The sequence below is a fragment of the Motacilla alba genome, chromosome 4 (genome assembly GCF_015832195.1).
Source record: "Motacilla alba alba isolate MOTALB_02 chromosome 4, Motacilla_alba_V1.0_pri, whole genome shotgun sequence".
In the NCBI taxonomy this organism is placed as follows: Eukaryota; Metazoa; Chordata; class Aves; order Passeriformes; family Motacillidae; genus Motacilla; species Motacilla alba.
In genome coordinates this window covers 9,115,520-9,139,923 of record NC_052019.1, presented here as the reverse complement: position 1 = coordinate 9,139,923, position 24,404 = coordinate 9,115,520, and the positions used below count along the sequence as shown (strand labels likewise).

Sequence of the window (24,404 nt, the reverse complement as noted above, 5' to 3'; positions counted from 1 at the left end):
AGCACCGCCCCTGCGCTGCCACCCCCTCGCGGTTACCGGGACTGCAAGTCCCAGCAGGCAGAGCGCGGGGCGCCCTGGGGACACGCGCGCGCGGTGGCTCGTGGGCCTGCTGGGATATGTAGTGCGTCAGACCTTCCCCGGCCTCGTCCCGAAGCGGGCGGGGAGCAGAGCGGTAAATATCGCGGTAGTAGGGAGAGGCTCTCGCGAGAGGTGGCGGCTGCTGGTGCGCATGTGGTAGTGCCGGGTACGGCGGGGTGAGGGGCGCGCTGGGGCCGCGCTGCTCCCGCTGCTCCCGCTGCTCCCTCTGCTCCTTTCTCCCTCCTCTCCTCCGCTCCACGCCCCTCCGGCTCTCACGGAGCTGTGGCGGAGGGCAGGCGTCAGGCCAAGGGGGTTTTGCGTCCCCTCGGCGCCATTTTGCTCGCCCCGTTCGCACCTCCAGTCTCGGCTCGGCACACTGAGGGCCCAGCCGCTGTGTCCCCCCTGCGTCCCCTCGGGCAGCCGGAGCAGAGATGGGGAAGGCGGCGAAGCGGAAGAAAAAGGTGTCAGTGCCCTCCGCAGCAAAGGGCCCCGTGAAGTCGGCGATGGCCGTGGTCAAGAGCAACCCCTTTGAGGTGAAAGTCAACCGGCAGAAGTTTGACATTCTGGGGAGGAAGACCAAAAATGATGTGGGGCTGCCGGGTGTCTCACGGTCGAAGGCCATCAAGAAGGTAAGAGGACATCCAAAGCAGGGAGGAAGAATGGTATCTGTTGATGTGGAGAGATAATAAGGCTGGAGCCCCCTCAGGTGGAATAAGCGCCCACCTGGGTTGCTCACAGGAGTGGCCGGTCACCTCTGAGTGCCCAGGGGGTGATGCAGAGCTCGGGCAGTGGCTCCGGCCAGTGCAACCCGCAGGGTTCAGTAGTGCAGCTCTTCCTTATTGCTTGGTGGGAATGATTCTCTTCTCAAGTTGCCCAGGTCCACAATGCAGTGGCACGTGTTGTCGGCGAGTAAGTACTGGACCAGAGTCGGTGTTCATTACCTTGGTCGCTTCTGGTCATCCCAGGATGTTCAGCTTCTTGATAATGTTGTAGCGGTGGTATAATAGTGAAAGGTTGAAAGAGCACTAAGGTCGGGATGCAGTGAGAAATGTGTAGCTGCAAAGAAGCTACTGTTGATATGGGAAACAAATGCGGGTGATTTTTTGTGCACAGGTTGAATAGTGTTGTAGAAGCATGTTCGGATGTAATGATCTGTTTCTTGCTGTCATGAGAATGACCATACAACTTAAGAAGAGTAAATTTTTTATCTTCAACCCTTGTACCATTTTCAGAATGCCTCTTTTTCTTTCTCTCTTGCCATCAGTAGCTACCTGACCAAAATCTGTGATGCATAAGGGAGAGTGTGTCATACTATGCATCTGGGATTCCAGCAGCCTGTCTTATTCTTGGGTGAAACACTGGGCTTTTTAGTGGTCTGTCGCTTCACACAAACCTGCAAAGAAGTTTCAACCTGTGTAGGTTAAGTTGAAGCTGAAAAAAGGGCAATTTGAAACTATGTCCCAGAGATTCTCGGACATGTTTACATGCATGCTGTTGTTGAACAGAATTTAAAGCACTTACAGGAAGGGCAAACGCAGTGAAAACAATGAGATATTTTACATGTTATATGTATTGTGAAAGGTTTTTAATTAAGTATTTTCTTTTTTATCAATAGGAGAAGTAATCAAATAATTGAGTACAAAGAAAAGCACAGAAATGCTTTTTGATACCCAGTTTATATACCCAATGCTCATATACAGTGTCTCAGCTATAGAGACAGTGTATGTGAACATTATACACTAATGTATAATGCTCATATTATACATTATAAATATATATAGTAGTCACTATAAGAAGTAAATAGAAGGTAGAACTGGCACAATATTAGATGAAATATGAATTTTAGTGTCATTTACAGCAGCATATGAAAATTGTGAATGCTCAGTGAGGCTGCAGAGATCTCAAGTAGGAAGCACAGCCTTTTCCTTTAGTGCAGCACTTTGTGATACCCGGTGTATATACCCAATGCTCATATACAGTGTCTCAGCTATAGAGACAGTGTGTATGAACATTATACACTAATGTATAATGCTCATATTATACATTATTAATAGGTACATATTATACACTATAAATATGTATAGTGGTCACTGTAAGAAGTAAATAGAAGGTAGAACTGGCTCAATATTAGATGAAATATGAATTTTAGTGTCATTTACAGCAGCATATGAAAATTGTGAATGCTCAGTGAGGCTGCAGAGTAGGAAGGAGTAGGAGGAGGAAACCCAGCCTTTTCCTTTAGTGCAGCTCTTTGTGAGGTTCTGGTAATATGAATGGCACAGTATCTTTCTGTAAGAATCTGTTGATGTGCTTTAAATAAAAATGGATATTTCTTCAGCCTAAACACAACCAACGTTTTTTTTCTTTAGAAACTATATGATATCTTTAGCATGAAATTATAAATCAGCTGTCAGATTTTATTACTATTAATCAAGATTTTAGAAAACTTCCTGAATGTTGCATATCACATTTTAGGGTTTGGGATTTTATTTTATAATAAGATAAATCAGATATTTGTGATGAATTTGGTCACTGGCATTGGAAAGTAAGCCTGTCTCCTTACCTGTGCCAAAAGTAGAGCACATAGTAAGTACCTTGTATTGGTGTGATAAGCTTCTTTTTACTGACTTGATGCTTGACTTCCCACGCTCAGCAGTGACACAGGGATAGATGCATGGATCCACTCGAGGCTTTTATGTCTTAGATGAAGATCAAAAGAAGTTCAGCTGACTTTTGCTGGCTTTTTTTGCTTTCTTTAATACATTATTCTTAGTTTACTAAGCTTGAGACATATGAGAATTCTTCAGTCTAAATGCACAGGCTTTGCATGTGATACAATAAAGGTGAGATATGGTGTAACATTTTATCTTCACATGTGTGCTTATAAGAGAGCTTAATCTAAATGTATTGTATGAGGTTCCCGTCTTTTCTTCATGTTAATTTTTCCTTCTCTTTCATTGCATTCTGGTAAATTATTATTTATGATATGATGGCAATATAAAGATTCTTTTGTTGACAGGATACTATGGAGTCTTTTTTACGTTGGCTTTGGAAGTAGTTACTCTGTGTTCTTTCAATTTTATCTCCTTTTGTCTTTCTAGCGCAATCAAACATTACTGAAAGAATATAAAGAAAGAGAGAAGACAAATGTGTTCAAAGATAAACGTTTTGGTGAATATAACACCAAAATCACTCCTGAAGAAAAGATGATCAGACGATTCACTCTGGAAAGACAGGTAAATTATTAAAAAAAAAGGAAAAAAACAAAAAAAAGAAAGCCAAGCACAAAACCACAAGGCACACTTGAATTTTTAGGTTGGGAACGCCCCCTTAAATGCTTCATTTTTGATTTTATGGATTTGGAACCTACAAAAAAGGAATTTTTTGTGGAAATAGAAATTTTTTCATTAAATCTTTTTGGTTTTGCCAGACAACTGTTTGAAGCAAAGGTTTCTTTGAGCAGTGACATGCAATAAAGCTAGTTAAAAGCAGATTCATTGATTAGTTGGTTTTCTTTGCCTGCTTTGTTTTAGGAGTTAAATTAGGAAAAGCTGGTCACCATGAGGTGTATTCAGTAGCTGAGTAGAACTCTGTAACTTGCTGTCATTCTGTACTGTGAATTGAATGTGCAGTACTATCCTTTCTGCCTAATCATACTCAGTCTCCAGAATTAGGCAGTGTAATTTTCATAGGTTGAAGTCTGTTTCATTAGGCCTGAAATGCAGTAGTGAAAATTTGATGTTACTGAGACATAGATAAAACTTCAGCTTCCCTAGGCTTCCTGGGTTAGTCCATTTCTACATTAGTGTAAGAGAGACATGACGCTCTCTCACTTAAAATGTATTTGAATGAAAATATGGGTCTGGGAGTGCTCTTATTCCAGTTAAGTTCCAGCCAAAGACTGGAATAAGAATCTCATCAGCTAGCACTGAAATTAAAGGCTGTGTTGTTTTGTTGCCTGGGAACTAAAGATCTTCTGATATTTCATTGGTTTATTTTCTCTTCTTAGCAAAATTATGGAAAGAAGAATATCTATAATCTTAATGAAGATGAAGAATTGACTCACTATGGCCAATCTTTGGCGGAAATTGAAAAACTAAATGATATTGTTGATAGTGACAGTGACACAGAAGAAAGAGGGACACTTTCAGGTAAGAAGTGCCAGCTGGTGTTTCACTAGTAATTTTATTACTGGTAAATGTATACATCATTTGTTCAGTTCTGTCTCTCGGTGAGAGAGAATATCATGTTCTTGGTTGGAATGGTTAAACCAGATTTGATTACTTTGATTACTGCTTAGTCACACACAGCTCTCTGGATTTTAGCAGGAGTTAAGTGGGGCATACTACTGGCAAACTTCTTTACTCTGTGAGCTTTTCAGCATAAACAGGTACCAGGATTTTGAGCCCTTTGGCCAGAATCTGAAGTGTGAGTTTTCTGGTTGCTTTCTTGCATCTTTGGACCTACCTGCTGGAAAAATACAGGAAAATAACATGATCCTGCCTCATCCCAAGTATCTGTCAGTGTAAATTATGTGTCTGACATAATCTCTTTTGGTATGGCCATTCTCATAGGGATGGGACTAATTGGTTCAATAGTTAAAATTGCTCCCATTCTCAAAGAGTAGGGAGATACCGTCCCAGCAGCAGCACTCTTGCAGTCATGTGTGGATTTGAAAGATTCACATCCTGCTTTTTTTTCCTAGCTGAATTAACTGCTGCTCACTTTGGAGGCGGTGGAGGCCTCCTTCGTAAAAAAATATCGAGTGAGCAGCAAGATGAAGAAGAGGAAAAACCTAAGTCTAGGAAAGAACTCATCGAAGAGATGATAGCCAGATCTAAACAAGAAAAGGTGAGTTTTTAGCCCTGAAGTATAAATGAGCATGATTAAGAAGCTGTCACTATCCCTGTATTTGTAAAATAGAATAATAGTGGCATAGCAAACAAAGGAGGAAGCTGTCTGAGAGGAATCCAAGCTCCTTGAATAAAGTCTGACTTTGTAGGCCTTTCAGATATAACTTGTATATCTGCCATTGTTTTGTATCCCCAAATTTCCCCTTGTGTTCACACCTGTTTTCTGAATGTAACCATCGTACCATCCAGCATAGCTCATACTTCTTCCACAAAGAATGTTTGCAGCTTCAAAATGTTGAATGTTTGAAATAATTAATTTTAAACATTTTTAAAATTTCATTTTTTAAACACATTTAACTGAATGTTGAATGTGTTTTCATTTAAAGTTGTAAATGCTATGTCATGTCTATGTGAACATAACTGCTGCCTTTGGTTTTGTTTTATTTTTCTAGCAAGAGAGGCAAACTCGGAGAGAAAGTGCCTTAGAACTGACAGAAAAACTTGACAAAGACTGGAAGGAAATCCAAACCCTTATTGCTCGCAAAACTCCAAAGTCAGAGAGGAAGGACAAAGAGGTAGAAAAACCCAAGGTGAGGTTTTGACTAGACTGATTTCCTTGGTTCTAGTAACTTTAAGTTTTGACTTGTAGTGGCTGAACTGTAAGGACCAGTTATCACTTCAGAAAACAAAATGTTTGCTGCTATTCACATTGAAGGAGTACTACAGTTCTAGAACAGTCTGATTAGTTGGAGGAATATAGGGATTTGTGTGATTTCTCTGATTTTAATCAGTTTGCTTTTCTTTAATTATCAAGTGAGAAGCAGATTGCAGACTGAACAATACTCTTGATTACAGGTTATTTGTAGGACAAATAAATTTTCTTGAAGAATTAAAATTGTTGGGAACACTGACTTATTTTGAGTGCCTTTGGAGTGTTCCTCTGATGAAACAACTGGTACTTCACAATAGATATTTCCTTGTTGAAATTGGGCTCTGTCCCTTTCAAAAAGGGAATGAAAATAATTTACTTTTGAGTAGATATCATATGATCTCATGCTTTTTCTATCATTTGTATTCTGTACTAAGGGAAATAAACTTTTAAATGTAAAATTTAAAAAAAATTTAAAAGCTCTATTGAGCTTTTTTATTTTTCTTCTAGAAATGTGTATTTTCTTGCAGAACATCATGAATTTCCATGTAGAATCCAGATTTTATAACATCAGTTAACTAGTTCAGTCTTGCATTCAACCTGATCTCAAAGTACGATAGGAGATACTGGACCACAAGTTCATATTTTGATGTATTGATTTTTGGGTTTAAGATGCTCCATGGCATGTTGAACATCACTGAATATCAGCATCCCTTTTTATTTTCTTTAAGCTAGACTTCTATGTAGTGGAACTAGCAAAGGCTTATCTCATGTGAAATGTGAAGTGTAATATAAATTATAAATTTATTAGTTGATTAATTCTGGCTGTGTTTTGTTAATAAACAATATATTGAAGGGTTTTTTAAGTAATAAGTAATCCAGTCATTATTTAAGATACCCTTTATAAGTTTTTCAGTTGTGAGTAACTTAAGTAAGGAAGGGGGAAATTCCAGGAGAATTTCTCTTCAACCATTCTTACCATTCCTTATCTTAATTCTGAGTTGGGTGCTTTTACAGCTTGCTTTGGAAGCAGTCTTTTCCTTTTATCTTAACAGTCTGATTTCTTAGCTGTTAGTCTGGCAGAGGGATGGCTGCAAAGCAGAATAATGAAACTTAAGATAATAAACAATTACATAAATATTTCTTTAGCCTGATGAATATGATATGATTGTTCGAGAACTTGGATTTGAGATGAAAGCAAAACCTTCAGAAAGGCTGAAGACAGAAGAAGAATTGGCCAAAGAGGAGCAGGCCCGACTCCAGAAGCTCGAGGTATACCATTTATGGCTGAGATTGTTTGGGGCCTGTCTTTTGGGAGTGACTGCTTAAATTCATTCCTTGACCTTAGATTGTAAGTGGCTGTACTAAACTGCAATTCGTCAGAGAGTGAATTCAGGAAATCTTATGTTTGTGTTTGTAATCTGATATTAAAACAACTGAAAAAACCTCATAGGCCTAGTATGTGACTGTGGAGGTTTATGAAATGAGTCAATCTTCCTTCAATAAAAATGTGATTTTACTTTGATTTGCCTTTAAATGTTTTAAATTATTCAGAGTTGAGAGGTGCTCCGAAGTTAGTGGAGTATCATGTTGCACAGCAGTTAAATTAATACCCTGGGCAAGTCATTTATTGTTCTCTTCTGTTGTTGCAAGAGCCTTTCAGTGGTAGCATGTGCATAGCTTTGCTTTGCAGAGGGATATGAATGTCTTGGAAATGTTGCATGCTATTTCTCTTACCTGAAGCACTGAGTCTTACGGGAAGATGGAGTAATTTGGTAAATGTTTCACTCTTTTTTCATTTCTTTTTGTTGTGGTATACTAAGAACACATTTAAGACTCTAGGGAATTCCATACCTTCAGATTACATCAGAGCAGCTCAGTATCTAATAGCAGAACAGAGAGATACTTTTTTATTTTCTACTCTTAACCGTCTTAGAGTTTGATGCTCAGTCTGTATCCCAAAAATCTTAGGATATGGTTGTGTTCACTACAAGCTTGTTACACATGTGTAAAATAGACAAACACAGCAGAATCCTGAAACACACTAGAAGCTTTAATTTTCTAGTAATGATGTCCCATAAGCAACAGAGATAAATTTTAGAATAGGAGAACATGATGCTTCTGGTTAACCCAGTTTTAAAGCCTTTTAAATAAGCTAATCCAGTTGACTGTGTGCTCTCATCAGACTGTACTCCCTACAAAAAAAAAAAAGGTATTGTCAGCTTTTGCCCATAATTTCTCAAGTGGCTGGGTTTTTTCTTTACACCAACTTTTTGAATAATCCAAATTAACTGGTTTTTCCTTATGTTTTCCTAGCTGTAGTATTTGAGAGATCTTCTGTATTGGTGTGGTTACCTGATTGATCTGAATGTCTCACATCTGTGTGTGGTATTTCTTGTGAAACTCAGGCAGATCGATTACGTCGAATGCGTGGAATAGATGAAGAGGCAAATAAAAAGAGACCCAGCCACATGTCAGCTGATGATCTAGCTGATGGCTTTATCCTGGATAAAGATGACAGACGTTTATTGTCTTACAAGGTAAGGTTTAAAATTTATGAGTTTTCAGAGGTCTGTAAAGAAGATTAGGAAAAACAGTTGGCAAGTGAACTCTGTGGTGGAGACATTTAGTTCAACCTCTGGCTCAGAGCAGCGTCAACTATGAAATCACCAGTTTACTCAGATCCAGTCTGTTCTTGGAAAATCTCCAAGAATGGAGGCTGCTCAGAGAGATGTGCACTGACTGCTCTTACTGTGAGGAGGTTTTTTTAATATCCAGGCTAAATGAGCCCAGGTCTGCCTCTCTTCACAGAGCAGGTACCCCAGCCCCAGTAGTGTTGGTGGCCTTCTACTGAACTTGCTGCAGTTTATCAATACTTTTATTGCATTTGCAGGCTCAGAACTGAATGCTGTGTTCTGTATGGTCTTACAAGTGTCACGTCTCCTGACTGTATTCCTGCTATTAGAGTAGCCTTCTCTGCCACCCTCCTCCTGAGGGAAAGAGGAGGCTCTGTGGCATTTCTGATTTTTTGTTGTTTTTTTTTTTTTTAATTTTCACTGTATTGATTAAGGTTCTACTGAATTTCAGTCTGAAGATAAGTAGATTTCTGACATGTCTTTGATTTAGGTGGCAGAGCAACATAACCTTAAAGCTGATCTTTGCAGCCACCCTGAGTGTGGTGCACATCTGTGCTGATTCTGTCTTCTCATACACAAGTAACAAGGGATCTGCTGTTCTCCCTGAAGGGGACAATACCAGTTGGGAATGTGAATTTAAACTGATGATTAATAAAATCAGGATGGGACCAAATATGTATCTAATATGCTTTTTTAACGCATAGAAGGAACATATTTTCACATGAAGAATGTTCCTGTAAGTGATGTTGAAGTCTTTTTTGTATAATTTGCTGGTTTTTGTTCTGTGTGGTTTCTTTTATTCCTCATATACTGTCACTTTTTCTTCCAATTTCTTAGAGCCACTTGAAAATACCCTACTGTTTTTATATCTATATGTATGTTCTCTCCCTAATATCCTTTATTGGCTGGCACTGCCTGGTCGGGGTAGCAAGGCTCAAATTCTCTTGATGCATATTTAAGATAGCTTTGCATGGTGATTGTGTTGAGGTGCTGACACTTTATCAGTGTTTTAACTGGCTTGTTTTCTCTATGGACAGGATGGAAAAATTAATATTGAAAATGAGGAGGAGAGAGAGGAGGAAGGAGAGGAAGAAGAGGAGGAAGGAGAGGAAGAAGAGGAGGAAGGAGAGGAAGAAGATAATGAGAATGAAGAAGAAAGTCAGGAAGAATCTGCAAGTGAAGATGAGGAGGATGATGCTGCAGATGGCCACTCTGATCTTGAATCTGATCTTGAGAGTGAAGGAGAAGCTGCAGAGAATAAAGAAGAGAAAAAACACAAGGCAAATGAAGATGAATCACAGAATGTAGAGAAATTAGATCCAAAGAGAGAAGCTGCCAAATCAGAGCTTCCCTATACATTTGCAGGTAAGCAAAGGACTGATGCAGAGATCCCTTGTTGTCAGGGGTTTGTAACAACCAGTCAGTTACTCTGCCCTGTAGGTCTTACATTCATTCATGAAGTTTTGCTTCTTAGTTGTCTTCTGCTATTCAAAGAGCAGCCAGTAACTGCTGTTCTTAGAGAGCAAACCTAAGTGAGCAATCCTCTCGTGCTTGGAGAAGTAGGAACCAGATCTGTTTCATCCCAGAGCAGTTTCTGTGCCTCTGAGCAGCATCAGAATTGGAAAATAAAAACAGGGGAGTAAAATAAAAATACCTGTGTTCCTTTCTTAAGGCAACCAGCTTATCCAATCCAAAGTGCTACTGTTTTACCTAAGAGAAGCCAAAACAGTATTGTTCAATCTATACTTACAGTTTCTCTGGTGTTTGGACTGACATTTTTGTCAGAAGATGCTTGGAGAGACAAGATTTTGAAGTTTAATCCATGTGATGTACCATTGAGTTATTGTAGAGGCACTCAGAGTTTGACTGCTCTTGGGTCCATGCCTAGCAGGAAGGAGGAGACATGTTTCAAGTAGTACACAAAACATTCATATTAAGTACATAATTCATCTAACTATTGTTCTAGTGTAGATTTCTTGAACAAAAGTATCTGTTGCAAGATTAAACAACCCTTTCAAACAACTTCCTTAAGTGCTTGTGTTTTTCCATCCAAAGAAGATGAGTTACTACACAAAGCCTTTTGAATTGCATTCAGGATTTACTTTAACCAGAAAGCAGTCATATTAAAATAACTCAAAAAACCACAACTAGTTAGGATGTCTTTAGCATGTTGAATTCTGTAAAAAACTAAATATATGCCAGGGTTGTTGGGTTTTTGGTTTTTTAAAATAATTTTGTATTTTTGGCCATATTCTTACTTTTCTTATTTTTCACACAAAAGCTAATTGGGTGTGAATTAAACATAAAGGTAACTGTATTATGGTAAATTTCTGGTTGAATGTGTGTTTAATTCTGCTTTGTGTCAACATAGTTGTGCTGCTCAGCATACATGGTAAATAGAGGATGACTTGAGTTTTAAGCATGGAAAAAAAGTTATTTTCTGGCTTGTGTTCATAGGAATAATGCTACATACATGCTAATAGAGTATTAGTGTTTAAAAGTTAATTATTTAAAACATTTCTGGTTTCTTTTTTTCTGAACAATATCATTTTCAAATTGGAAATTTGTTGCATGTTCACTTGAATTAAAGATGTAAAGTTTGAGATTTTTGTGTGGTCAATTTTTGTTTTTATTTTCTAGTTCCTGAGTCCTACGAGACATTTAAGTCTTTATTGGCTGGAAGAACAATAGAACAACAGCTTATTATACTGGAGAGGATTCAGAAATGCAACCATCCAAGCCTTGCAGTGGGAAACAAAGCAAAGTTAGAAGTATGTTTTGTTTTATGTTTAAAATAACTTTTAACTCCAGAGTAAGTTTTAGTAATTATTTAGGGAGCACTATAAAATATACATGCTTCTGTGTTGTGAGTAATAGTAGAATTAACATGATAATCTTCATGTTCTAAGTCTGTATCACTGTTTAACAATACGTACCATGAAGAAAAACTTGATAATTTTAACATATTTCTTGCAGAAATTGTTTGGCTTTCTTTTGGAATATATTGGAGAGTTAGCAACTCTGGATTTACCAGAGCTCAGAACAATTGACAGACTGGTCCTGTAAGTATTAAATCCTATGGACTTCTGCTCCTTCAGGGTTTAAAGAGAGAAGCTACTTAGAGTAAAGCATTTAGCTTGTTGCTTGTTTCAAATACCCTGTAGAACTTTTTGGCAGCTGGTAACTCTTAGCCTTTGTTTTAACTTTGTTTCATGTGTTACTTGATCTATTAATTGTACCAAGAGATTTTCAAAACCTCAGAATGTGTTTTTTGATCAGCAAGATGCTTTTTGTGGGTACTGCATAAGTAATACCATATATGCATGAAACTCCTGTCTAGGAGGTTATTTAGACAGCTGTTAAAGGATTTTAAGCTTTGCACTGACACTGTACAGTTTCTGTTGCAATCTCTGTTTTTTCCATGGGCTTTAGTTGTGTGAATTCACTCAGAGAGCTATATGAAAATGGAATTAAAGTGTTACAGTAAGCTCATATGGAAGTTCCAGCTAAAGGCTTTGCAGGAAGTTGACAGTTTGGCATTGTTGTCTTCAAGTACCTGACAGGCAGTTAGGCTGTGAGGAGAGAGCCAAGTTTGTCTCAGAGGTAGGCAGCAAAGGACAAGAGTCAGTGGGCAAGGACTGCAACAAGGGAAATTGCAATTAGATTTAAAGAAAAAAATCTTCTCAGAAAAGTTACTGAACATTAAAATTAGTTTCCCAGAGAAGCTGTGAAGGTGGAGAAAACACAGCTATGAGCAACCTGATCCAGCTTTGAAGTTAGCCGTGCTTTGACCAGGGGGCTGTATCAGATGATCTCCAAAGGTCCCTTCCAAACAAAATTGGTCTGTGGTTCTTATCTTGACTTTCCAGGATAGGCAGGTTTCTTTCAAGAAGTTATTTTATGTATATATATGAAGTTATTTTATTCCAGTATATTTTTTTTATTTCGTGCTGAAGTCAGTAAGTTTTAAAAAACCTGTTCCATGCAGTATTAGCATTCATTGCTCTGTTGCATTCATCAGGAAGAGCTCTGACTTGTTGATACTGTCACACATGGTTTGTACCAAAGAGTAAATATGTTTTGATTGTCTTTTAGAACTGGGATATGTTAATATCTCTGCAGACAAATTATACTGAAAAATGCTGCGAGACCAAACAGATTCAGACTCCAGACTGCATATGCCTGTAGGCACTAAGCATAGGCCAGGAGCTGATCTAACTTTGTGTTTGGGGGTTTTTTTTCTTGTTTGCAGTAATAATTTTGCTAACCACATTGCTGCCTTACATGTTTAATATTGCCTAAGAGTGTTTAGAATAGTGGGCTGTCTAGTGTAAGCCAGCATACTTCACTGAAGTGATATCTAAAGTTAGGAGATTCAGAAGGATACATCACAACCATAGCAAATGATTTAAGAGTGTATTTTAAAGTTTAGAATTATTTTTCATCTAAGATTTAGAAACCTACAACTCAGGGATTCTCAGAAGGCCAAATGAAAAATATGTGTCTCTGTAAACTAAAGTATTGCAGTAATAATTTACATTCTAAAAAAGGAACATTTGTTGCAGGCAATTTTTTATTGTTACAATACAGATGGAACACAAGAAATCTTCCTATGGGTGCTTAAAAATCAATTTTTTATTAACATCGGTGGCATAACTTGATTATGACTTAAATTTCTTGTTAATAGGCCATTGTACAATCTTTGCCAGATGTTTCCTGAGGCAGCCAGTGACAGTATCAGGTTTATCCTTCGAGACGCTGCACATGATCTGGAAGAAGTAATTGAAGTCAAAGGCCGTGCAACATTTCCAGGTTTAGACACGGTAACAAATCCATATTGCTGGGATAATCTCTTTGCATTAGTACTGAATGCTAATAAGTGCAAAATAACATCATATACTGAATTATCAGCATCTATGACTTTCTAGGCTTTTCGATATTTTAAATTGTCTTTCTGGAGATAAGTTGTAACAAAATCCCCCACAACGACAACAAAAAAAACCGCACCCCTAAGAAACAAACAGTACACGCACACATTCCTCAGAATAGAAGTGTGAATTAATAGACTGTGAAGCTAATAAGGGGAAAAGATTTCCAGTCTTCATAACAAAGCATTGTTTGTTTCCCTGATGAAGCTTAAATAGGTAGTTTTAGGAAGTAGTGATGTTATCAGTTATGTTGTTACCTCTTTAACTATGTTAAGTACAAATGTTTTTAAAGAATGTGCTCCATATAAGTGCAATATCTCTTGGGTTAAAAAACAAAAATAAACAACACCAAACCAAACCAAAACCCAAACAAAAAACAAAGAGAATATTATTATGGATATAAAATTACAACATTTCTTAGTACTTTATATATGATAGTGGCTGAATTAGTGACTTGGAAAAAACTTCTTTCCTTGTTGTATTGGTAATAGCCCATTTTCACTTGCTGTGTTAAATGTGAACAGATTCCTTTTACAGTGCCTAAGTAAATGGCTGTTGGAGAATTCAAGAAGGGAGCATAGGAAAATTAGTATTTTTAAATTGTAGTAAAGTTTCAAAGACAAACCATAAATCTAATTCAGAGGGAGCTACTTGTTTTCTGTCAGCTTGATGAATTGCTGCTGCCTAATGGAATAATTAGACTATTGAAGGAAAATGGACTGAAGCCTTAGTTCTTACAGCTTGGAAGATATATTGAGTTGTTTTGAAGAGTCTTTATTCAGGATATTTGGGTTTTGCAGGAAATGTATTGTCGAGAGCTTTTAACTTTATTTTTAGTTTGTCACTGTCACACTTAGAACACCAGTCACAGTTCTGGCTTTCATTCCCTTCACTGGACTTTGCCAGGTTGCAGGCCATCATTATCTTTTAAAGTGGAATTATATCACTTTGTACTCTCAAAGCACTTGTTTGAATGAATATTCCATAGATCAGCCGTCTTAGTAGGCTTTTCATATGCCTGATGTTAGCCTGCAATTCAGAGTATTTAGTAACCAAAACACTTCAGGAGAGTATTTGTTCTCAGTTGAGGAGGAACAGAGAGGAAGCAATGAAACTTTACTTCCATCTGCTTTACTGTGTAAATATCCACTTAAATAATTTTCATAATTACCTTGCAGCTGATGTTGCATTACCATATGATCTTGACAGGTCACTCAAGTCCTCTTCAATAAAAGTGTACCTAATCACTGCTTAGTTCTTTTGGCTGCAACTGTGCGTTGATGTGTGCCAGTGCCTGAGGACTCTGGTCACTTCATTGTCTGTGTTGAGGACTGGTTGAAGGTTGTCACAGGTCCTGTGTTTGTGGTGTGAGAGCATGTGACTGTGCTGAGGGGGATCAGATGGGGTTTTCATGGAGTAAATGGGGTTGGGAGGCAGAGTTCCTTCTTAGTTGTTCTTTCAGCTGCCTCAATCCAATATTAGACCTCTAATGGATGTCTCATAATGGATATTCCTTTTTCTCATCTAGCTTCTACAGTTGTGTCAGTAAATGAGTCATGTATATCATACTAGATTTCTCAAAAATATATACATTGTAGTATTTTTTACTACTGTATGGCAGTTATTCATTCAAAAGTTACATATGTATGAAGTCAAGATCCTGGGAATAATGTCTTAACTATATTTTGCCTTATTCTTTTTTATGTGCAATCAGCTTATTTATTTGAAAATTGTATCTCTACTGTTTCCAACTTCTGACTTCTGGCACCCAGTCGTAACACCTGCTTTTATGTACATGAGTCAGCTACTTACTAAGGTATGTCTGTGATGTTGTACCACATATATTATTTCTCCCTCAGACTCCAAATATGCATGTTAGTATTAATGTATATGGTAGAAATGTACTTGCACAGGCAGCTTTATGTTTGATACAGCTACAGATAGTAATTGGAAGAAAGGGTGAAGAGGAAAACACCCTTGCAGGCTCTAGTCCAACTCACAAAGCCATATCTCTTCAATTTTTCAAGCTATCACAAAATAATTCCTTCTATGGTAAATTACATGGAACTAATAGAACAGACTGAATACAATCTGAAGTCATTCATGAGTGGTTTCTTTTCCATATATTGCATTTCTTCATACTTGAGAGTTTATTTACTTAAAAATTGGCAGTATTGTTTTCCTTGAAAATGTACCTAATGCAGTGCCTTGAGTTAAAATATGTCCTTATTTTTCTATCCTAATATCCTGTTTATATGTTTCGAAAGTCTTGAGCTAATTGCTCAGTTGCTGCCAAATTGCTCAGAGCCTTCTATTTCACTGATTAATTTCTGAAGGATTTATTGTTTGTGGTTTAGCACCTTCTAGTGGCTAAATGAGTTCTGATAAACCAGTTCTGCAGATACTCTTCAGCTGAGGACCAGGGAAAGGCAGTGCGGTTCTCATTGAAGATCAAAGGCTCTAATTTTATAGACTTCAAATGCCTACAGTGTAGTTAATAATTAATCTTTTTAGGAGATTCTGTATTTGTCATGTATAGACTTTTAATTAGTAATATTTTGTTCTTTTTATTTCTTTCAGTGTCGCATTACTATGTTGCAAGATGTTATTAAAGGGTTATTTATATGCTGCTTGTTCCTGGAATATGTATCTCTCTCCAGAAGATTTGTACCAGAGCTCATCAATTTCCTTCTTGGAGTACTTCACATCTCTCTACCCAAAAGCCAGGCCCAGGGTGAGTTTGTTAGAATAAATGAGTATTTTGTTTAGAGTCCATTTTAGTATTGGGGTTCATCTTTTAAATTTTTAAAATACAAATATTGCATACTGATTTCACTGGTTTTGAGCAAAAGGCCAAAATCATCTGCAAGGTCAGCCAAACACAACCTTGATTCTTGGGCATCTTGTTATGAACTAGATCCTCTCGTGTTGGCAGGAAGGAAAGGACTGAAGTTATTAAAGGAAATGAACTCATGTTGGCCACAGTGCAGTATTTTTGCAGTGTTGTTGTTCTAAACAGACTGTGTGACTGGACTGTTCTGAAATTCAGAGTTCCTAATGGATTCCTGATGAGTACCCTGTAAGTTCACAGTGAGGCAGCAGCTCATGCTGCAGATGCCCTTAATCTTCAGCTAATAGCTGTACCACATAAATGAGAGCTAAATGAGAGATGTATATCACAAAGCTGGTGTTTTTCCTTATTTGACATGGATTTGTAGTAGTGTAATAGAGGGCAGCTATCCCCACAAGCAGGATTAGTAAAATAAGTGTGTAAACTTAACAATTTGCACAGACAACAGGGATAACAAAATTATCTTTTCAGTGTGATCCCTATGTTAGCAATTTTTCTTTATTTTGCCAGTCTCTCTTCAGTTTTTTTTCTTTTATTAGTTTCTGTCTTTAAAGTTGTTCTGGTTCTGGAGCTCTTTTTGTTGACCAGTTTAGTGACAATAATTTGCTTTTGAGGAGTTTTGTCAAAGCATAGTAACTAATTCATGTGTTAATATTTCTGTCTGGGCACAGCATGCAGGAGGAGACTCTGCAGGCAGGCTGTTACCAAGTGAAAATTGGAATTATTTGATAAACTCACAAGATACCTGGGATTTAATGAACTACACGCTATGTATTAGTATGCTTATCACTCTTGATAAGATCCTTAAGAGTCTGTTCTCTAAATAGTCATCAGTCTGAGGAGGAAGGTTTAGCTTCTGTCAGTATTCCAGTACTTCAGTAGGCAGCTCCCTTCCTTTCCCTTCAGGACTTTTTTGCCTTTCCATGCTGTATTTTTTTTTTCCATTTTGAATTTTTGAGCTACTACTGATGCCTTTTCTCAGCGAACCTATCACTGCAGTTTCACCTTTACTATCTGGCATGGTTGTACTCCACAGACCTTTCCCTAGCTGCTTCTCACAGCTTAGCAGTTTCCTCTGAAGTGTGAGCCAAGGTTACACAGCTGTGCTGCATCAGAGCTAAGCCCTGGATTCTCAGAACACCAACAGCTGAACTCTTAGAAGGAGGTGGGAAGAGGTTATGGAGTGGGTGGGTTACGTAGTACTAAAAGTATTCTCTCCTTTGTGTATATTAGGAATATTTGATCTGCAGAGGGTTTTGGTAAAGTTAAAATACAGGATTCTGCAAATTTAGATAAGATACTTGAAAAAATTTTAGTGGTAATCATTGATCAATTGTTACCTTGTTTAAAATATTTTTTTTGTATTTCTGTTAATGATTTTGCACAGTTAAATTTGCATAGTGTTGGTTTCTGTTAGAAGTGAGGAAAAGCTCAGTAAAAGATACATAAGAGGCCCAATGTTCTCTTTGAGAACTTTCCAGTCAATGTTGATGTTTTGAAGTTCCCAAGGTATCCAATTGTGTTTTTAAATATTCATGGTGAAAGTTTTTCTGGTAGTTGTGATGGTTAAGCTATCAACAGAGAATATTTTAAAATAAGCAGACATGCAGCTCTCTGGAATGCTGATGCACTGTCACACCAAAAAAATTCTTGGGGTTCAATTTTAACATAAAGTAGAGTCAGCAAATAAACATATATTTAAATATTATATATTACAAAACCTCTGTTTTAATTTTTTTTACCTTGATCCATAAATTTCTCACATGAGAAAGATATATGGAATGCAGCTTCATAAGAGGCTGAAATACAGCCTGATTTAGAGTAAAAACTATTACCTTAAAAAAGAAAAGCTGTAGGTGGAGGGAGTGGGAAGGAGTTGTCATGGTTGATAGCTTTAGCTAATTGAATTGTTAATGAGATCTGCTATCCTCTCACAAGTAAAGCAGATAATAAAGCTTACATATCTTAGTTCCTGATCTTACATAAACTTGTGTGTGTTATGATCTCTTAAAACTTTGGGTCTCAAACTTTAAAAACATTTATTTAAATATACTGTCTTCTGGCCTGTCTTTGAAGAGCCGTGTACAAGTTGTAGAGCATGTAAATAATCTGAACTTTAAGTTTGACAAAGTTTTGAAGTCAATTCCACTGCAAGCTTGCAGGACATAAGGAAAATAAACAGGGGAAAAAGACCCCCAAGGTCCAGCACAGAGAACGCAAATTATTTTGCCCCTTAGCCAAGAAATTCCTTAGATGCTTCTTTCATGTTGCTGTGTAAGTAGTTTCACAGATCAGCTTGTGATCTGTGCATAGGGATTCTTCAGTGTTTTCCATATGCCCTGCTCCAGTATATATTCTGTGTTCCATGCTCCTCCTGTTTTAAAACCCCTCAGCTGGAGTGGGAGAGGACTTTACAGTGTGTCTGAGGGCCCTGCTGTGGGCTCACAGGAGAGGCTTCATGGCTGCAGCTTTGGAGCAGCTCTCCCTGCTCCAGCTCACTGTGCCTCATGACCACCTTCTGGCCAAAGCCTTCTGCTTGTGACCCCGTGGGAAAGTCCTGTACCTATCCTCTTAAACTTAACCAGTGCTCCATCCTTGACCAAACCTGCAGTTTAACTGTGCATCCTGTTTCCCACAGGGCAAACGTGAACCTGCATGTCCTAACTTTCCCCATCCACAGAATGAGTCAAAGAATCGCAGAATGGTTTGAGTTGAAAGGGACCTCAAAGGCCATCTAGTTCTAACCCTCCCTGCCATGGGCAGGGATACCTTCCACTAGACCAGGTTGCTCAAAGCCTTGTCCAGTCTGGTCTTGAACACTTCCAGGGCTGGGGCATCACAACTTCTCTGGGTAGCCTGTAGTCCAGTGTCTCACCACTCTCATAGTGAAGAGTTCCTTCTTTTTATCTGGTGTAAATCTACCCTCTGTCAGTTTAAAACTGTTACCCCTCATCACTACACTTCCTGATAGAGTTCCTCCCCATCTTTCCTGTAAGGCCTCATTTAAATACTGGAAGGTTGCTGTAAGGTTTCCTCAGGGCCTTATCTTCTCTAGGCTGAACCACCCCAGCTCCCTCAAATGGGAAGTGTTCTGGTCATCTTCATGACCCTCCTCTGGATGCTCTTGAGCCAGGTCTTTGTCCTTTTCTGGGGACCTCAGAGCTGAACACATTCCTTCAAATGGGATCTCGTGACAGTGAAGTAAAGGAGAAGAATCCCCTCCCTCGACCTGCTGAGCTTTTGTTGCAGCCCAGGATGCACTGCCTTTCTGTGCTGCAAGGGCGCATTGTCAGCTCAGAATTCAGGTTTCCATCCACCAATGCCCCGAGTCCTCTGCAAAGCTGCTCTTAATCCATTCATATTTCCCAGTCTGTATCCAGGATTGGATTGCCCCCACTCACATGCAGGACCTCACAGTTTGACTTGTTGAACTGCATGAGGTTCACATGGTCCCACCTCTGAAGCCTATCAGGGTCCCTCTGGGTGGCATCCCCTTCCTGTAGAGTATCAAGCGCACCACTCACCCTGGTGTCACCTGCAGGCTTGCTCAGGGTGCACTCAATCCCACTGTCTGTGTCCCCAGCCAAGATGTTCAGTAACACTGGTCCTTGGACAGACCCCCCTGATGGACCCTGCTTATAACTGATCTCCATCCAGACATGGAGCCATTGGCCACAATTGTCACTGTGACCATCCAGATAATTGCTTATCAGCTGAGTCATACACCTGTCAAATTCATGCCTCTCCGGTTTGGAGACAAGGATGTTGCTCAGGACAGTCTCAAACGCTTTGTACAAATCCAGGTATATAATATCAGTTGCTCTTTCCTTACCCATCAACTCTGCAATCCTGTCATAGAAGGCCACCAAACCTGTCAGGCACAATTTGCCCTTAATGAAGCCGTGTTACCTGTCTCTGAGCACCTCTTGTTTTGCATGTGTTTTGTCGTGGTTTCCAGGAGGATCTGCTCTACAGTCTTGCTAGGCATGGAGGTGAGGCTGATCAGCTTGTGGTTTACTGGATCTCTTCCCTGTTTTAAAAATGAGGATTGTTTTTCCCCTTTTCCAGTCACTGGGAACTACAGCTTTTCAAATATGAAAGTGGTTTAGGAGCTTTATCGTGCGAGTTCCCTCAGGACCCTCAGATGCCTAAGGTCCCAGGCTGCTGAGCACATTCAGGCTTCTTAGTCTCAAGCCTGACCTTCTACAGTGGACAGTACTTGGTTCTCCCAATCCCTGCCTTTGGATTGTGTGACTAGAGCACTGACCTATGTCCCCATGCTCCAGTGTTTTCCATTGTTTTAGAAAAATTTAATACAGATGGAAGTGTTTTTAAAGGTAGTGTAGTTAAAAATGTAAAATGAGTTGGCTGTTTTTCTGCAGAAAGAATGTGTAGAAGTGATCTTGTTTAATGACTGTTGTTCTTGGTTTTTTAGGCTATACTGTAGTGCATCCATTTACACCAGTGGGGAAAAATCTAGAATTGCTATTGGTGTGCGATAAGGAGGATCTGAAAAGTTGGGAGAAGCAAAATGTGCCATTGAGCATTGTGACTAGATTAAAGGAAACCAGCAGAACAGAGATAAATCATACCAGGTATGTAAGAAGTGCAGAACAGAAAAAATACCAGATCATCTGTTGTGTCATGTCAGTGACAGTGCTCTTTAGAAGTAAAAACAATAGTAGTGGATAGTTCTCCCGCGTTCAGTGCACTGACATAAAGATTTGTTGCTGATGGAATTCTTTTGGTATTTGCTTAGGAAGAGAAATTTTTAGTCTGAATTAGCAACTATTTCTAATTGTAACTGGGTCTGCCAAGCAATCTTAATGGATTCTGCTAACAGTCCAAATTTAATTAATTAATTTGATTTTATTTGAAAATCCCCTGCAATTTTTGCATGTAAAATTGTTGATATTTTGTGCATTAACAGGTTATCATGTCTAGCCCTGTGTTTTGACCTTATTAAAAAATGTGCAGTTCTCTATGAATCTTTACCATCATTTCATGAAATAATGCATCCTGTCAGAATACTCCTTACCCAACGTATGCCAGTAAATGAATATCCTGAAAAAATGCAGGTATGTATTCCTCAGGATTTAAATAATCAATGTTTGTTTTATTAATAAATTCTGTGCTCTTCATCTATGCGTAAACAAAAAAAAACCAAACAAGTATAAGCATTAATTCTTTCAATGTTCAGGCATTTTGATATTCCTGTGGAAAAAACAGAAGAGCCAAGAATATTTAGAAAAGGTATTTTTCCATTATGTATGTTGTCTTGCCTATCTAAATGAAGAGAACAGCACTTGGCGCTTGGTTTGTAATAATGTAGCATTCCATGAGTGACATAATTTATAAGAGTAACATGGACATCTGGTTGCTCTCCTACTTTTGTAAGACCTTGGTAAAATAAACACATGTACCAAACTGGGGAGGTAGAACTTATAACTGTATAGGTAAAATGAATCTTAATATGAACATTAATAGGCCTGGTCAGTACCTTACTTAGGACAGTTGCTTATTTTCTAGAAATGGGATTCAGATTTTTAATCTGTCTCTTCTGAATGTAGCAAAATTATCTTTTCCTCAAAGAAGCATTGTAAAATTGTCCTTAGAGAACAAAGTTTTACTACTCAGATGAAGTCAAATGGCCTATGTTTTTTGCCATCAAAAAACCCAAAAAACTAGTCATTGTTAAAATTACCATGAAAGGAAGAGTCTGAGTTAAACTGCCTTTAGTCTTGCTTCCTCTGTTAGGTGAAACTACCAGCAAGCAGACCTTTCTTATTGTTCATGATACCATTTTCATAGACTTCCAAAGGCTTTTAAGAATTATCCAACTTGGATTACAGCATGTCAGTGTTAGCAGTGTCCTAATGAGTAGCTGTGACTTAACCCAGGGAAAAAAATACATGGGGAGAGCATTACTGTTGATTCAGTTTACAATAGCTTTTGATTTATGGTGGCTTTGATATGCTTTTACAATTGTAATTTGTTCTGTATTTTCAGGAATGGTATCACAGTGCTCTGAAAGAGCTGGAGAACAAAGTAAAACACTATACCCCATTGGTATGTGAGAAAAAGAAGCCAGTGCCATTGAAACAGTATACTCCTAAAATTGTGAAAGTGTAAGTAAAGAACACTGGGTGCAAAGGAAAGTGCATTTAAACCTTAAGATTTGTAGCAAGCTAGAACAGATTTGGAAAGCAGGACACAAAACAACTGTTTTTCTGCTAGATTTTGTGTATAATTCACAAGGGGCCATCTGCTTGTGTGGTTGGGAGGGAAAGAAAAAAATGGAAAGTAATTTTAAGAACAAATATTATCTTGTAGGAAAAATAGCACTGAAAGTTAACTCTTGCCCATATAATGAATTGTAAATTAACAAATTTCAAGATTATTAGATCATTCAGTAAAGCACCTGACCAGATAAAAACAGTCTGTCAGGCACTCAAGTCAGAAGAATAAGAGTGACTGGTTCATAATGTATATGAAATATATGATGGTAAAAGATGGATGGTGAAAAACACTACTTTAGTTTTGTAGATAATAGAACAGTGTTCTGATTTAGGAAATCTGCTTTATATTGGCTGCTGATTTATTTAGCCGAATTGGTTATCTACAGAGGCACAAAGTGTCTATTCATTCTAATAATTGAAGAGGACAGCTTTGCTCTGCCATAGACACTTATCCCCAAGTAATTGATCAGACTTCTGTAAAATGCATCTGCTGAGAAGGTCTGCAAAAATTTAAGATGTATGGCGAGGTTCCATCTTTCTCCCGATGTCTTCCATTCTTCTAGTCTAGATTTTTTAGTCTGTTCAAAGTGCAGGCTGCATAGGGGGAATCGAAGTGTGGTCATTGGCATGATGATGAAATGCTGTTAGAAGGTCTGGTGAGTGTTTTTCCAGTATGTTCATTGGGCTACATCTTATTTTGCAACTTATAATATGCAGGAAATAAAATACTGAATTAGTTTTCATATCTACTTTTCATACCTTTCAAAACCTCTCCTTATAAATATGAAAAAGTTGTGCGTTTAAGGTGTTCTGTGCTCACACAACCATTCTTATTTCAGCTTAGAGTTTGGAAGAAAGCAGGCAGGCAGCAAGAAGGAGCAAGAAAGGAAGCAGTTGATCCAGAGGCATAAACGTGAACTTAAAGGAGCCATTCGTGAGATTCGGAAAGATAACCAATACCTGGCTAGAATGCAGCTGTCAGAAATCATGGAGAGGTAACACAGCCTTTGTTTCAGCACCATTTTGGGGGTTGTTCTGCCATGTGTTCATTTCTTTGCTGTGTGCCAGGACTGACATAAATGATCAACCATACTAAACTTAAATAAAATGGGACATTTTGAGGGAAAGCAAACATTTTCAATACAGATAATTTAAAGTGTTTTCAACTTTGCAGTTTCATTTCTCTAGTTTAAGAGGATGCAAGATGTTTTTATTTAAATGGTATGTTGGTGAAATTAAAAATTTGTGGGGCTTTTTATAAATAATTAATTTTTCTCTAAGTGTACTTATTTTCCCTAATATAATCTTTCTGAAATATTTTATATGTTGATTGTTTGTTTTACAGAGATGCAGCCAGAAAAAGAAAAGTGAAAGAGCTTCTTGGTAGCCTTGCTACACAGGAAGGTGAATGGAAAGCAATGAAAAGGAAAAAATGGAAGAATTAACTGGGACTATCTACAGCAGGAATCGTACTGCCATATAAAACACCCAATCATGGCTTTTCAACAGATTTTTAATTGCATTTTTTGGATGCATTCCTTTTGAGGAGAAAACATCATTGGATCTGTTTGAAGAAATGAACCTGTTTATTAGGAAAATCCACAATTTTTCATAAGGAAAATAAAAACAACACTTTTGTACGTGGCATGCTTCTGTTTTATTTTAATAAGAACATTTGGACGAATAATCAGAATTCTAAATCTAAAACCTGATCACACACACCTAACTTGAACTACATACACATACACACACACAAATTCTATGTCAGAAAGCTTCTGTTGCTTAAAGCTGGTGACAGGTCAGCAGTGAGGTTCCATTTAAGGGCCAGTTCTCTTCAAGTGCTTCATCAGCGACTTGGACATGGGACTCGAAGCTACACTGAGTAGTTTTGCTGAGGACGCTGAATTGGGAGGAGCTGCTGACTCCCTCAGGCAGAAGAGCCCTGCAGGGAGATTTTGACATTCGCCAGCCATGTGAAATTCAACAAGGGCAAGTGCTGGATTCTGCACCTGGGATGGAGCAACCCTGGCTGTGCAGACAGCCTGGGGAATGAGGGGCTGGAGAGCAGTGCCAGGGAAAGGGACCTGGGGCTCCTGGGCGGTGGAAAGTTGAACGTGAGCCAGCAGTGCCCTGCAGCCAGAAGGGACATCCCTGTCCTGGGGACATCAGG

At 38.4% G+C, this 24,404-nt stretch overlaps 1 protein-coding gene across 1 annotated transcript; it reads left to right on the top strand.

The window, feature by feature from the left end:
• The first annotated feature begins 289 nt into the window (after positions 1 to 289).
• NOP14 (NOP14 nucleolar protein) lies at positions 290 to 23,882 on the top strand. Its single transcript, XM_038135069.1, has 18 exons — positions 290 to 707; positions 3,180 to 3,314; positions 4,088 to 4,229; positions 4,784 to 4,929; positions 5,384 to 5,521; positions 6,730 to 6,852; positions 7,989 to 8,120; positions 9,254 to 9,581; positions 10,857 to 10,987; positions 11,193 to 11,278; positions 12,904 to 13,039; positions 14,859 to 14,960; positions 15,725 to 15,878; positions 20,431 to 20,590; positions 20,926 to 21,073; positions 22,005 to 22,123; positions 23,074 to 23,229; positions 23,580 to 23,882. The coding sequence occupies exons 1-18, from the start codon at positions 510 to 512 to the stop codon at positions 23,677 to 23,679; spliced, it is 2,634 nt and encodes an 877-aa protein (XP_037990997.1). The 5' UTR covers positions 290 to 509; the 3' UTR covers positions 23,680 to 23,882.
• Positions 23,883 to 24,404: the final 522 nt, after the last annotated feature.